The sequence below is a fragment of the Pundamilia nyererei genome, unplaced genomic scaffold (assembly GCF_000239375.1).
Source record: "Pundamilia nyererei isolate P.nyererei 1_Seehausen unplaced genomic scaffold, PunNye1.0 scaffold00017, whole genome shotgun sequence".
Lineage (NCBI taxonomy): Eukaryota > Metazoa > Chordata > Actinopteri > Cichliformes > Cichlidae > Pundamilia > Pundamilia nyererei.
Genome location: NW_005187418.1, coordinates 2567584 through 2584291, shown reverse-complemented (window position 1 = coordinate 2584291; position 16708 = coordinate 2567584). Strand labels below are relative to the sequence as shown.

At 40.6% G+C, this 16708-nt stretch overlaps 1 protein-coding gene across 2 annotated transcripts; it reads right to left on the bottom strand.

Moving 5' to 3' along the window:
* Positions 1-1409: 1409 nt before the first annotated feature.
* On the bottom strand, positions 1410-9438 carry ormdl3 (ORMDL sphingolipid biosynthesis regulator 3). 2 transcript variants are annotated; one of them, XM_005725821.1, is made up of 4 exons: positions 9075-9438; positions 8333-8537; positions 7582-7733; positions 1410-5294 (listed from the first exon to the last, which is right to left on the bottom strand). In XM_005725821.1, exons 2-4 carry the CDS (start codon positions 8504-8506, stop codon positions 5159-5161), a joined length of 462 nt encoding a protein of 153 aa, XP_005725878.1. In that variant the 5' UTR covers positions 8507-8537; positions 9075-9438; the 3' UTR covers positions 1410-5158. The 2 variants fall into 2 exon arrangements, with proteins under 2 accessions (XP_005725878.1, XP_005725879.1); XM_005725822.1 differs by having other exon boundaries at positions 9103-9438.
* Between the last annotated feature and the right edge of the window lie 7270 nt (positions 9439-16708).

Genomic DNA, 16708 nt, shown 5'->3' with positions numbered 1-16708 from the left:
CTTTTTTCAGGTGTACTTACTGTAGCATATTTGTTTTTGCTTTGTGTTTTTAACTGCAGAATTCTTTATACGTATTTTATTATTTGGTACACTGTGCACATAATATATGGCCCAGATTTTAACTGCATAGCCCAGAACATAATAACTTTTTTTTTTGCATAAACTCTGGGTCACACATTCACATTTGCCCTATGCACTGGTCTCTTTGGCCTCAAATGGAGTGTAAAAAGAATATGAAAATAGCAAGATGAGCCAAAGCATCCTGAGACAAACATTTTAGAATAGATTCATTATTATCATTAAGCCCTTAAAAGTAAAGCAATACTTGAGAGCCACAGCTTTCAGACTGGGAAGCATGGTGGTGTGCTGTCCCATTCCCTATGACAGCTGGGACAGGCTCCCTGCAATACAGAACTGGATAAGTGGAAAGTTTTTCAGACTTCAGGAAAAGTTATTATAGTTAACTAAAACTAAAACTAAACACTAAAAATAGGTCAAAAAAGATTTTAGTTAACTAAAAGAAAAACTAGACCTAGAAACTAGAAAACTAACTGCAATAAAAAATGTAGAGGAATTACCCTCACTGTAGTTTTAGGCTTATAAAAATACTTTTTAAAAAAGAAAGCACTGTTTTTATTGTAACACTTGCACTGATTTTCCTAAACCTCTGCCTGTTGCCTGACATTTGTCCTCCTTACAATAATTAAAAAGCCATTTACTGTGTCTGTCATCTTAAACGAGTTAGTCCCGATACGGCTTTGTTTTTGCTTTAAGGTAACTGACCTTTTAAAATAATGCTAATTTTCATATAGTTTTGTTCATCTTAAGTTCCTCTTATTTTTTGTAGCATAACAACACAGAAGGCCTTTATGCAAATTTATGCTAAAACACATACAGGTAATTGTGATAAATGTCACGACTGGGGGGGGGCACGTCTGCATGAACATCGGGTAGTAGTCATCATTAAAAAGAAGCATGTGATCAACATACTGGATTTTACTGATGTAGTGCTAGGATATGAGCAACAAAGAACAAGTCGTTCAACTATTTCTATCAAAAAAATACAATGTTTGGAACACTTACCTCCCAGGTATAACTTAAATCATGATTTCAGCTCATGTTTAAAGAAGACTTCAAAATCTATTCAACATAAATGGGTGGGATGCCATTGCATATCTGCTTAACACCAAATAAAAAGCTTATTTTGCCCCTAAAATGAGGATTTATATTGTTATGACTTAAATCATTTGATTGCTGCTAATTTACTGCCTCGTAATACCTCACTGTTACTTTCGCTTACTGAATGTTTAAACAGCCCCCGGTGTTGTTTAACAGGGTGAGCACTGTACAGCGTCAGTATCAGCTTGCAATGGGGGAAATGAAGACCATAGATTGAATTTTTGATTTGATGCATAGGTTTACTATCAGGTAGAGTTGACAGAAAGTACAAAGAAGTACTGTTTCAAGCTGCAGAGTTTAGGACAATCATTCAGATTGAATAACCTGATGCACTGCACAGCTTTCAGGAGGTGCATTGCAAGAGTTACTACTCTCAGGCATTTTCTACAAACCCTTGTACCTGCAAAGACAAAGTACAGAATATAGCACAAAATATCACATCTATGCACAATTCTGAAAGTGTTTCCTGCTTTTATTAAGTACAATTTTCATTTTTCCTTTTGTGCAAACTCTATTGTACTGTAAGGACTAACTAGTCATAATGTTAAGGAACCTAAAAGTCTGAACTAAACTCCTGCAAACACGTCATGGAGGAGGCATGTCAGTACATTGTAGTCACTGAAAAAGGTGTCCTAAATACAGCCTTTCTCTTTTTGATGAGCAGTAATCCATCTGATGCTTACATCTGTGTTTAGAGTCAACACTCAACCTTCTTGAGAGCCCTGGATGTGCAAACAAAAGTTAAGCACAGCCACAACAAGACAGGAGAGGCTGTCTCACACCATGTTGTGCCTGTTGTACATACTGAAAAGCACACAAAAAATGATGAGCACAATGCTTCGTCTTACCAATTCCTTTACAGATCCAACACATTTTCTGCATTTTAATTAAACGCCAGAAAACGAGGACACGGCGGCACAAATGAAGGATTTTGAGATGATGCTTGAAAAACATTGTATTTAGAGTCAAGCGCTCTTACAGAAAATGGCTTTGCAATGTCCTTCAAAAACAAAGCAAGTACACTTTTTTAAAAAAGAAAATCAAACCAGGAGCTACAAGCGCAACTTTTCACATTTAATCAACATTCAGTTTATCCGATGTTCTCAAACAGTCTGATAAAAAAAAAAGTAAATGCATTGTCATCTTGTGCTGTAGCAAGTCTTACAATGAAGCCCTTTAGAGTAAGAATACATCTGAAAACATAATGAAGGCTCGGGCAGATCAACTATTATGTACACATACGTGAACTCTTTGGTTCTATGATCCATGTTTGATTCATTTATTACTTTTTTCCAATTTAACACACTTAATAAAATGAATGTTTTCATGTTTTGCAGTGACAGCGTGAACCACAAATCTAAGGAAAATATGATTCTGCTACATTTACTACCGCTGCCACTCTAAGTCATTTTAAATATTAGATCTATGCTTGTTCTTGCTTCTACTACTGCTAAAGGGCACAATAGTGGTTTAACTATTAATCTATACATTTTTATTTTTTCAATTCATAACAGATTTGAATGGATCCTCGTATCCCAGCACAGAATAGACGTTCCCCTCTGATTGAACATCTGGTATCGTAAAATTGAGTTCAAAAGAAGAAATGTAAAACATAATTTTACCTCGAATGAGAATTAAGATGAACTATTATACAGTTTAGTCACCTTTAAATGAAATCCATGTTTGAGCTCATGTTTCATTCCCTCTCTGCCTGTCCCCAACTAATCAGTACCATTTATCAATTTCAGAGGTCAAATATGAAATGATGCTTCTTCAAACCATAGTCTGTATTCATTTTCCAGCTCTGGCCATCTGCGGTTTTTGCTCCGGGAAAAATGAAACCTGGGATGGTCAGGCAATAATTTTGACAAACATATATGAACATATATTGAAATCAGGTCAAGACAACTGTTTGTGTAACTGAATCAAAGCACTGTTGTGCACGTGATACACAGCCCACAGTAACTCAAAGACCCTGAATGCTTACGATGAGGCCTGCTTTGGCCTTTCACTGACAAACGCAATGAAAACGAAGAAACATGGCGGATTTGAAAAGATGCACTTTCACTGTATTTCTCCGAAAATTGCAACCAGTGTTTTTACTGTAATGCAATGACCTCTTTTAGCACATAGGACTAGTAGAAGTGGAGATTTCAATCAGATGACGAGGAAGTACTTGATATTCTTTAAAGATCTGGATCGTACCTACTTTAAAAATCTTATGCAGCTATTTTCTTTAGTGTCTCCTTTTTCTATCCTTTTTCTTTCAGTCCACAAACTGTTCTCATTAGCCTCGTTTCCAGCACCAGCTAATTTCAGAAAACAATCAAACGGGAGATGGAGTAAGCTAAAAACATGATAAAAAAGTGTAATCTAAAGCAGTTCATGAGACAGGTAGTTACAGAAGAGCAACACAAAGAAAAATCAAGAGTGAAAACTAGACTTCAAGTAGCCAGAAGCATCCTCCATTAAAAACTACCTAAGGTGATATTGAATGTAAGCCCTAGGCCACTGTTTGACTACTGCTTGGCTATTTTTTCCCCGAATTCAGGATCAAAACTAGGCTTAACGTAAACGAATACCAGCTCTCTAAGGAGAATTTTGAAATACATTCCAGAGGGTGATTTGGACATTTCTATCCCATATTAACAAGTTTACTTCTACCTAATCAAAATCTTACACTGGAGAATAAAGCACAGCCATAAAAAAGTCAGTAAAATTGATGTTATGGAACCTGCTAACAATCCTCACCTGCAACTCCACCCAATGTAATGCAAGAGAAATGAAGCACACCACATCCTAAATTCATTTTTCAAACCTTTGAAAAGTCATTTTTGTACCAAATATCTGGCCTAGATCCAGATCAGGATGCTTTATGAAGAAAGCATTAAAGAAAAATGGCAGCTACAGCTGGCAGACAAAGTGATTAATCCCGCTTTGCAGGGGTTTATTTTTCTATCTTTGTCCTGAGTGCTTTATTGTTGCATTGTTTTCATCATTCTGGAGGATTTTTAATTCTTAGGTAAATGAAAGCATCCGTGCTACAGTGCATCAGACTGCACAAAGCGTACCTAATAAACATAGAACTCAGTATGCAATCTGCTGACTGGTCTGAGCTGCAGACACAGCTGACTCATGCTCAACATACCAGATCCTGAGTACTTTTACAGAGCAGGAACAAACATGTGTGAACATATTTTGCCCATCTCCAGAGCCAGACTGCAGGACCTTTGGATAAGTCAGATCAGTCGAGTGCTTTTGCACACAGACTGGAGGTTTGCAGCGCACAAACCAGGACAAGAGGTGTCCAAATAAGGAAATGGTCAGATAAAAATAAAGGCTGCTTAACTTCCCAATCTTGGCCCTGAGCAGAACAGCGAGGGCTAAATATAAAATCTCGTGGTTTCTTGTGTCTCGCTTCCGCTGCACTTCACAGGTCCCCTACCATTTCATTAAACTATTGTTGCTCTCCTCTAAGCTCAGAAACCTCAAGGAAGACGGAGCTACACGCGAGAGTGAAGCTGAATAAATACAGCAGCGTATCATTACATACAAAATAACTTTGATTACTGCCTCAGTGTGCCAGTAGTGTAAAATGGCACACCACATTTGTACAACTACATTGTCCTGTTCCCCCGGCACTTGTCACATTTGAGAACGTCTACAGAAATGTACACAATACTTTGAGAAATCCTTTTAAAATGTCTCTGGAAAAATCACGAGGCTCAAAGAAGATTTTCCACAAATAATCACAACTGAACACTTTCCCTTTGTGCTCTCTAGTGTTTTGTGTCTCCGTCCTGGGGTTTGGTACCATGGCAGTATGCTCAATAGGCTTTATTTAGAGTGCTGCTCTGCAGAGTGAGGCGCCAAACGACCACAGATCCCAATGGTTCTGCAGCCAAATCAGAAGCTTGATACTCTGTGTGCTCTCAGCAGTCCACAGGGACACAGGAAGGAGGTGTCCTCTTCTGCCGTGTCAGTACTTATTAATCCCAAAGATCCTCACACCGTGCAGCTGGGGCAGCTTGGGAATGAGTACCGTGAGCAAGGAGACAGTGTTGACAACAAAATGGGCCCGATCGTATTTGGTGTAGAAGCTGGTTAATATATACCTGAATCAAGAATAGGCACAAAAAAGGAGAAGATTACAATGAGCAAAGGACATAAAGCTTATGTCTAGATTTCTCTCTGCTGGTGTGAAAGCAAGGCAGTCCGTTAAAAGCCTGAAGAAAACCACAATATCTTTATAAAATGTCACTCTATGTATAAAAAAACCTTTCACTTAGTTTTATTCTGCCAATCACACCCAGATGTTTCCTAACTCCCAAAAGCTGTGCCAGCAGTTGTCCTGTGAGACCATTTTAACGTGCCAAACAACAGAATTACAACACTGGTAATGAGCAAATGAGTTGATATGAGAATCTGTAAGCCTAAATCTACATTAGGCTTCCAAGCACCAACAAGCTAAAAAGTCCATCTAATTTAATCCCAGCATGCATGTTAGGCTAACTGATGATTCCAATTTTGACGAGGATGAGAAGCAGATAAAACACTTACAGTGGTTTATGAATATGAGATGATTTATCTGAAGTTCGCGAGCAGGACCACATAAACATTCCCTTTTGAGGCTTATCTACAGATGCCCACTTGTCCCACACAGCAGTTGTTCTCCTTGCTCTCCCTCCCCTCTTCCTCTGTCTGTCATCCTCTCTCAGAGGTTTCAGGGGACTTAACTGGCTCAGGAGCCACTGCCCATCCTCAAGAGGCCTCAAGAGGCCTTCCACACACTGCAGTCTCTGGTCAAGCTCTGTCTCGTTATCAAAAAACGTTTTGTTTTTTTTCATTTACATTTGGGGTTGTTAGAATGGTCTATCTAACAACCTAAGGCTAGATTTCATGTATAACACAATATATTTGTTCATAAATAGTAAATATTCTATTACCTATTCAATATTTCTACATTCAGTGATGACACCTAATCAACATATCTATAAAGCTTCTGTTTATCACAGAAATTTTTCAACTTGCAACAATCTGAAAAATTATTTGTAGAATTGAACCTTCGGCCACAATTCAACCCGGCCTGTGACATCATAAAAAGTAAAAGTAGTGGGTCTGCACAATAGAGGTATAAAAGTTTGAGGTTGGAGACATAATATATAATACATATTAAGATTCTAATGATTGTAAAGTCTAGAGTCTTTATTTAAAAGATAATTCAACATCTTTCATGAGTGCAGTGGGGCAAATGAGGAAGATTTAAGCTAGTTTTTTTATTGTAACGTCAGAGGAAACCAAAGTAAAATATGAGAAGTAAAAACAAACGACTGCTTATAGAGTTTACCAGAATTCAGCAATGTGTGCATCTGATTTCACAGTTCTTCATCATGTGGTCCTGCACTTGTTTTATTGATTATTTATCATTTTTATTATGGCCCCCTGACAAAAACAAAAGAACCACATACATACCACATCCATGTATATAAACTCGGCTTGTGTGCTGGCTGTATGTTTGCAGAGTTGTGTTAATCCTGGTGAGATGGTGGAATAAATAAAACTATGCTGATTTAATATGAGTCGCACTTTTAGGTGTGGCAGTAAGGGATTTTTGTTAAGTGAGAATGATGAATTGCATTTCCTGCTCTCAGCGGAACAGGTAAGGACATGTACAAAAACACTCCCAGAAGATTTCAGCAGATGTGTAGCCATTACATCTGGAGTCTAAAGACTGACCGCTCACTTCTTCCTGCTGGCAGTGGTTGCAAAACAAAATGACAAAGAGCCCCTTTAAATAAGTGCAAAAACAAAGTCCACACCTGCAAAAGCGCTATCGCTACAATGTTCGTGCTGAGCTGGCAAATAAACCCTGGGGAAGCAGAGTGCTTCCTGTAAACTGAACTGTGGTGGTTAATAAGGACAGAAAAAGGCCAAGAAAGCAGCAAGCGGCACTTCTGCAAACACTGTGCCCCTTCTCAATTTGCAGGCTTGGCTAATAAGGGAGCAGCGTGTATGCTAATCAATCCACACTCACACCAAAGGAAAATAAGCGCTGAATTTTATAATGCAGCATATATTTTTCCACTGAGGTATAAGTGTGTGCAAGTTCACTCTGAATAAAAGGTACTGGCATTATGATTAAGCCACAAACACACAGGTTCATTCAAAGAGAGCTGCTTTTGCTTTAGACCTGTCACACACAAAAGTGCTGATGGATGACACGGTAGTGAGACGTGTCCTTGTCAGAGAACTGATGACCTACTCTGGTTGTCATTTCCTGTCTACGCTCTCCTTAGACCTAACATACTTGCTTAAGGTATTGTCCCATTATATTGTCCTCTATGGTTTTCTGCGGTCCTCAAAAAGCCACATTAAACAGAAAAGCAGAGGAATGCAACTTACAGGACAATAGGTGTGATGGTGAGGAACTTCCGTGAAGCCGTAAACTGCACACCGTAGTCCATCTGCTCCCAGTGTGTAAGGAGGCGAGCTTTGCCTTGATCAGGGGTCTCGAAAGGTGTCCCTTTGACTGTATGAAGAAGCAGGTACATGCACTACAGAGAAGGGGAAAAACAGAACACTGTTGCCACATGATTGCCACACTAGTGGATTATTGATGTGAGTAAACTTCGTTCAGTACAAAATCTTCCAGGAAGTTAACTTACTAAGTTAAAGTCTTCCTCTTCTTCTTCTTTTAAAATAAATCTAAATCTACTGTAAAGCTCATAAGTAAAAGTCAGATGTGTTCTCAATATTAGGAACACTTTTAAGCTGCATGATGAAACAGCCCATGCCTCAACTAGCAAATTCACTTGTGTAACAGGATCACGGTGTGGTTGCGCTCTTCTCAAGAAATGTGGGCCTGTCCAAGTTGGAAAGAAAAAAAAAGGAACTATGAAAAAACAACAACAAAAAACAAGAAGCTTGTTAAAGAATCACCTCATTAACCAAAGGCATGTCTAAGAGCAGTGAAGCAGCAAGCAGTTGTGTCTCTGACTCAGCTCTCAACTTACTCCCATTCCCCACATCCTAAACCTCTTTACTGTGTTGCACGTGCCCTCGACTTGATTTGACCTGACTTGACCTAGTCAATAAAGGTTAAGGCAAACTGTGGCAGTGCTGGTCCTTTGAGGGACACCACTACACCACTAACCAGATTATGGATGAGGTTGGTGAGGGTCCAGACGACGGGCACACTGGCAAAGGGGATGCTCAGCAGGATGATATGAAGGAGGCCGATGCCCAGGATGTAAGACAGCCACATACCCCGGCTGTTCATCACTCGGGTGTTGGGGTTAACCTCACTGTGTGCTGTTCCCACGTTCATGATGGCGGTGGTAAGACTGTGTAACTGTCTCCTGAAACAAAAACCAAAGATCTACAACCTCTAATGGTAAGCAGTCATATTTAAAGGGTTATACAGACACCTGTAGTGAACTCAACTAAAAGAAAATGAATCATGTAGCTTGGGTGCCCTTAAATGAAACTGCATAAAGGAAAAGAATTACTTCTATGTATTACTATGTATTGCAATAAAGCAACAGTAGGTTATATGATGGCTTTAACCTGACATCTGCAAGCCAATCAGATGCCTTTGCCGTGGTATAAATAAAGAAAACATTAAAATATGATCAAATGAGATTTACACATTTTAAGAAGTAGCCTTGTGCGTGAATAAAGCTGGTGTCTGCTGGTTCAGTAGCAACTGATTGACTAGAGTAAACAATGTCGCAAGCGCTGATCATTCCAGCATGCTCTTTTGCAAGTTGTCTGGAAACATCACTGGAGACAATTGATCCTTAAAAAGATCTTGAAGTGAAGCATGGAAGCAAAAACAGCAAAAAACAAGAAAAGTTCAAATGCGTTGGGTTAATTAATGAAATCATTGTGCTTACTGCAGAGAAAAATGGCTTCAACTCCGACCTTTATGGGCACTACTCCGTTATCACAGTTTTTCCGTTATCGATGGCTTCAGTTATGTAACTAATACTATCCCTGCGCGGCTGATGAGTCTGCGGGGCTTCCATTAGTCGCCCGGTTCCCCTCCTTCAGTTCCGAACGTGTCTCTTAAGCCCTACGGTCCACTCGTGAGCACGCAATCCATCGAGACGCGTCCACTTTTCTTTCGTCTTCTTTTAGCCAACAGCTGGTGACAACACAGCACGGTCCACGGTGTTACGTCATCGTCGCTCTCTCTCGGCACACGTTTCGGCGGAGTTTTTTTGCTCCTCGCAATTTTCTGTGATACGGCATGTTCGAGTCACGTGAGCTAATCTGGCCAATCACAGCGGAGTGCGCTGAAAACACGTAGCTACGTCTCCCTGACGTCAGGGCAGAGGAGGAGCTCAGGGAAAAGTGATTGACACTTATAAGCTACGTTTAATAACAAGAATCCTGATTTTTAAAACGAGGAGATATAGTTTATGCAATTAAATTGCTTATATTTTTATTTTTAAACAAACAAAAATAACTATCTAAATAAATAAATAAAAACGTTGTGGTTCTGATCACAAAAAAACTAAAAAATATATGTAAAATAATTGTATTATTGTATTATTAATAAAATAATTGCCTTACAGTTAAGTATATAATACTAAATCCATTTATAGCAGCACCTTTACGTTCGTGCTGAATTGACCTGGAATTTAGCACATTAGGGACAAATAATATGGCATTTTAGTCAAATGCAATTTTCCCAGTTCCCTGAGTAAATTTAGGCAAATTCAATGAACATAAAATATTTGTTTCATCATCTTCTAACACACCTTCTACCAATAAATGTAAAAAGTTAAGTTAATGTTCTGTCTGGTAATAATCATTGGCTTTCAGTTGCAACACAACCTTAGATTGGCCATTGGCTCCATAATTTAGTTGTTTCCACATTCCCCTAACAAGGAAGTATGCCTAGTTTGAGCCAGTGACAAGATAAAAATCCCCTAGGGGTTGAGGCGGGAAGGTCATCTGCAGTAAAAATCTGTCAATCTGGCACCATATTTGATGTGTCGTGCAGTGGCATCCCCTTGTGAATAAGCTAAAAGGAGCCAGCTAGCTTTGAGATTTGCATTTCACTTCTTGTTTTTAGCCCCAGGAGCTTTGTGAGACTGACATGCACTGTTTCACTTCATGTCGCTATTCACCACCATGTGAAATATCAAAATTACAATAACAAAGGCAAAAAATTCCACCAGTGTCATCCTGTTATAAGTAGCTTCATAGTCTTTATTGTTGCTGCATTTGCTTGTCTTTATTCCACTGAAATCTGCAACGCTTTAGACTTGGTGACTTCCCCTGTTTGTTTTTCCCTGTTTGGCATACTGTAGCCAAGGCAGCAAGAGAGTGTGACGATAACATGCACATGATTCATGATGATGGTCTTTGTTCATAACCACTGGATAGCAGTGCCTTTGAAAACTAGACTAAATCAAAATGTTACACACTGTCACAGTTACAGGATGTCGTGACAAAGGACAAAAAATATTGCAGGGACACCTGGTCACCATACTTTCCCCCTCGGGATTAATAAAGTATTCTGATTCTGATTCTGATGTCAGCAGAGTAAGGCTCTAGCCGCCCACAGCCCTAAGTTGGAGAAGCTGCTGAAGGGCTGTTTTTTTATAGTGCGCATGCGCCAACCAGCGTGCAGCCTGTTACAGTCGCTCCTGCTTTTTCTCTTAGTTTAGCTCTTTTTTCTTACGTATTCTTTTTTTTTCTGACTTGTATTTTCACTATTCTTAGTTAGCGTATTGTCTGTCTTGTTAATGTTGGTTTATGTTGGTTTATAATGGAGCACTGTAACAAAAAAAATAATTTCCCCCAGGGATCAATAAAGTATTCTGATTCTGATTCTGATTTTTTTTGGTTTTTTTAGAAAAACAAACATTTTATAAATATATGATGGAACAGAGAGATTAAAACACAAAATTATCTAGAGATCATCCTGCAATGGACTCCAGCTGCTACAGAAATTGGTCTTTAGTCAATTCTTGAAATATATTTGTACATCACAAGTTACCAATGAATCCATACATTCATCCTCTGCTGCTTATTAGTTACATTTCATCTCTGGCTCTCTTCCACAGCATTTCTTTGTCCTGTCTTCCTCCCCTCACCCCCAGCTGGTCACAATAGATGACTGCTCCTCCCTGAGCCTGGTTCTGCTGGAGTTTTCTTCCTGTTAAAAGAGAGTTTTTCCTTTCCCCTGTCGCCAAAGCATTTCCCCAAAGCCCCGGCTTGGACAGTCTCGGTCGTTGTGTCCTTGGGCAAGACACTTCACCCGTTGCCTACTGGTGGTGGTCAGAGGGCCCGGTGACGCCAGTGTCCGGCAGCCTCGGCTCAGTCAGTGCGCCCCAGGGTGGCTGTGGCTGCAATGTAGCTTGCCATCACCAGTGTGTGAATGTGTGTGTGAATGGGTGGATGACTGGATATGTAAAGCGCTTTGGGGTCCTTAGGGACTAGTAAAGCGCTATACAAATACAGGCCATTTACCATTTACCAAAGCAGGTCATCTTAATATTGGGGGTTTTCGCTGTTTTTTCTGTATTATTGTAGGGTCTTTACCTTACAATATAAAGAATCTCGAGGTAAATGTTGGTGTGATTTGGTGCTAGATAAATAAAACTGAATTAAAGTGAATATTCTGATAAAATCCCAATGACAGTGAGTCTCCACAGACACTACATTAGGTTTCAACAGGCTAGCATTTTGCCACAGTAACACACAAAGAGTCAAAAACAGTCTCAGCCACGCTCTCACAGCTGGTATAAATTCCAAAATTGTGGGCCGCAAAATCTTTATACACACACATAAAAGAAAGCTCTCGATTCTTCATGTAGCCAAGATGAGAAGAGACCTTGCTAGAGGCAACAGTAAATGTCTAACGTGGATCATACTGTGGTTTCAAAATCAAAAGATCAACAGTGTCATATTCTAGATCCCAAGATAAACCCATATACTAACTTTGGCCCACAGTAGCCTGAAGCGAAGGGGGTCATCAGTCCTCTGCTTGTATGAAATGTTATTTGACACCTACTGTATCTAAAGGTACCCCTGTGATGAGTGGCATCAAACGGGTTTAGCCATCTGACAGTGGACTGTCTCGTGTGCTCATAGCCTTGGGAGTTATAGTTGTGTCAGATATGTAAACCTAGAGCTCTGCTCAAATGAGAACTATGGATGTCAGTGCTGTGAGATCATCTCTGGCAATGGAACAATGACCAAGTACATGACACTGATAAAATACATATAAGGAGGAGGGAGATAATGAAAGTACTCATGTGGGCACGTATGACACCAAGAGATTAGTATTTCAGTGATTTCACCACGAGTGTGCAAATGATGGTGTGGGTAAACCTTAATAACAAAATGTAATTAAGAAAAATGGGTTTTGTTATATGTTAAAATGCCATTTTAAATCATTAGCTTTTGGTTTAGTCCAGAGCACCATTTAATAGTTGTCTTACAACTTTGGTTACCACTGATGATGATAGATCAAAGCTTCGGTGTCGTGCGGTTGCATTCATTTCTCCACAGCTATAAATCTAACAGATGTTTAGACATATTCCTCTGTAAACTCCACTTCTCTACTCTTAGGGTTTTGCCTACGGCTCATTTAGCTAAGTCTTTCAGATGTAATGCGATTCCATTAATAGGATGCATGCCAGTAACAAGAGCTTTTAATGATGAGATGCATTTCATATTTCCATGTCTCCCTTAAGATGCGGGTCAAGTGTAAATTCTTTGCATGGTTTTAGCCAGGAATATTTTTTTCGAGGCATAAATCTGTATCCAATTATCATCCATAGGTTTACAGACTTACTGTAGCTCCATGCGTGTATTCTGGGAACATTTTAACAAGAAATGGGACAGGGAAAAAAAATGTACCCAGGAACTTCACCATATATATTTGTTGCTGTTACAAAAAATGTAAATCATGTGTTATAGCGGTGTTTAAACAATTAGTTGAATGCTTCTTTGTTTTTCCTACATTGTTTCAAGTCCAAATATTGCTGTGTAATTTGAAAAAAATCAAAGCCTTTTCAAAATTAAACTAGTGTAGCTACCATTAGTCATAAAATCAGGAATGAAATTTTTAAGCAGTTATATATTCTGTGATGTGGCAAAAAAAATCTAACTCAAAGCATTCTTTAGTATATTGCACCAGATAATGTTATAATATCACAGTTTTAGCTAAATGAGTCAAAGAATACACAGTCAGTTTGGTCCGTTTAAAAAAAGACTCCCAAGTTTAACTTTCACAGTTTGAATTCTGCTTCTACAAGGTTTGAAAAAGTCAGTTTTTTGTACATCTCTTGCTACTGATACCATAAATATTAGCGAGTATTTTGCACCTGTATATTTCACTCATCAGACTGCAATATGCAGATAAACAGCAGCGTCTGATTGTAGAAGACCAGCAGATGTCACCATCAACACACTTTGAACTGGTTGCTGCCATCCTGGAGTCTGGACTGTGAGTGCTTCTACTCTTAAAGACACAACTGTGGAGGCACAGTGATATAATATGAGGTATAATTATTAATTATCATAATTAAGTCCCGCTTTTTTCTGTCATTCTAAGCAGCAAAGAAACTTAGGAGGTAATGAGCCTCTTCTTAGGTGTTTAAAATGAAGTTGTTTTATATAATGAACTCAGTGCCTGTCTAAATGCACTCATGTCATAGGACCAAGTTTCCACTTTAGTAAATTAAGTTAACAAGACTATAAGGCTAGGCAATGCAAGTATGAGCTTTACACAACATATAAAGTATAATCTGTACTCATCACTTCTTCGAGAACATTTACATTTTAGTTCATCCAGTATCTTGTATTTCCAGCACTTTCTAGACATCTACTAACTAGTGAGTTCAGAATCTCAATGAATTGCAGCCACAAGGAAATTGTTCAAATTTTAAAAAGCTGATAGAGACTGTGAAAAGAGAAAAATAAAATAAAAGAATTATAAAAATCTGGAAGTGCTGCAGAGAAAGGATTTGGGCAAATCAGTGTCGCACCTTTAATTGACGCATCGGAGCAATGCTTTAGAGACGTTACCTGAAAATACAGAAATATCTACCCACAAACACGGATATGTTCTTAAGGTCAGTGGCGTTGGGGGTTTATGGCCTGCGGATGGGCTGCTTGTGACAGGAATGACACTGCCGGGGTAATTTTCTCCAGTAGGAGGGGTGGACTTGTGACCCAGGCAGGCTTGGATGATAGCCTCGCTGGAAAAGGCTGACGCAGGGAGTCCATTATTGCCCCTGGAGGAAGCGGAGGATTAGAACACCAAAGAATTTCAATAAAAGAAGTGTCTGTTTGGGGGTCGGGGAGAGGCAGAAGGATGGTGAAGGTGGTAGGGTGCTGGGGGGGAGTTCCCCTCATTGTCCCAGCAGTGATTGAGAGCAAGAGGAGGGGAGTGGGACAGCATTGTGTTTGCAGCTTCTCTGAAGAAGGTGGTTATTAGGGGGGATGGCTAAAGAGGGGTGAGGGATGGGGAGGCTGTTGACTCTTCATCTTGTGTGAACAAAGTCTCTGGCACATAGCCCTCTTCTGTCCCTCTGTCCTGGACACCCTTGTCTACGAGTGCCATGAATTCTGTCCCTCTCGCCGGGGACCCCCACCAACTCCAACCTGCGCCGCCACACATTGTGGGGCTTAAGTGCCCTTTAATTAGGCCGCCTCAGTGTCCGGCTGAAGACCGCTGAGGGTTTAGGCTCTTCCCTGTGGGACCTTGCTGAGCAGCTCAAACACACCAATAGTGCCCTTCACACAGCCAAGGGATAAGTGTTTGCTGCTCTAATGAAAAAGATTTATTTAAGAGTATGGTTTTCATTGCCCCCGACTTAAAAAGTCCTCACAATGGCCCTGATATTATCTTTAACACTGTTCCATTTCCAGGAAGCATTAGCAAGGTCTGTTAGACGAGGCAATCGCTCCACCACCGAGTGGCACAAAGCTGCCAAAAGACAGACACATCAAGACAGTACACACAGTTTACTTCTTGTACAGACAGAACATACTGCACATTGAGCTCTTATTGAGGTTATCATCATGAGGTATTAATTAATCGGGCCCTTACTTCACAGATGGAGGCCAACGAGAATCTGTTTCCTGGACACTAAATTAAAGTGGAAGGTTTCAATCTCGCACGCATTATAGGTCAGTGTGAACCCACGCGAAATTATGCAAAGGAGCGCTAATTCACATAAATTCTCTCTTCCACGTACACAGCCAAACACATGTGCAGCTTTGTCATTGTGATGGAGCTTATTTCATTATCATAACAGCATAAAGCACGGGATCCAGAGTGCAAAGAGGGAGGTGGGCAAGAGGCATTGGGAATTTGCTGAACTACTCCAACAAAATGAGTAATTTCTGGACACCCCATTGTGTGAAGAGCTTACAGGGTGAGGGCTCTGAAAGGAAGGATACAAACATGGCAGCAAGTAAAATAAAGTGAAAGATGGAAGCAATGAGATGCAGAGAAGAAAAGAAATTTGTGAAGGGAGCAGGGCGGGATTGGGCGTGTTCAGAAACTTTTTCGCTACAGCCCAGTGTGTGTAGTTACCCTCCTAATCCTAGTTTTATTGGCTGCCTGTGTCCAGCCATGCCGGTCGGATTGAGTAGGGAGCCCAAAGAAGTGGGGGTGGAGGGGCTGAACACATGTCCTTCTTTGTGGTAATACGCTGATTAGGCCTGAGAAAGAGCCGGACCTGGTTACGGCTTTTCTCAGGTCACCGTAGAAACCAGCCCGGTAGGGGACCTCTGTGTGTCTCCCCCCTCCTGATGTGGACAGGCACACCGAGGTCTTCCTCTGCAGAAATTTTTCCACAACACCACCACTCAAAATGCCCCGCAATTGTTGTTGAGTCTCCAATGTTTTTGCCTGTAATCGCGTTGCCTTTCTGGGCAGTTTGCGCTGCACTTGTGGCCTCAACCTGGGAAACGTGGTTTCAATGTTGTTCAGATGCAAACCGCAGACTGATTCCTTTGCCTGCACTCATAAATTAGACCGCTGTCACATTCCCATAATCCATCCCTGGCCCTGCACACCGTCTATCGCTCCGGCACAGCAACTGTCATCCAAATCCCAGCGCTGAGCTCGGCACATTTCTGACGATGCCGTAACACATGACATTGTTCATAATCGAAAACAGACCTGCCTCAATGTCAGCACCGCTATGACATACCGCATCTTGACTTGAGGCATTGAAAAGTCATCTTTATTGGTATAGCACAGAAGACTCCCCACCACAACCAACTGGAGAGCAGGCCTCATACAACTTTCACCAGGCAATCTATCAGTTATTGTCATATTTACCCCCCACAGAACCCCGACGCCCCTCTCAAACAGGGCGGTAGGTTGAGTGCTGCTCAGTCACTGTTGTTTCCCCATCTTCATTGTTAAGGAAGACTAAAACACAGAAGGGGCGGGTGAAGGGGGCACTCCACCGCTGACCTCCAGACTTTGGTCACCGGGCTCTCTCTTCATGCGGCGGGCACTGAGCCTTCTCGATGCAGAGTGCACGCT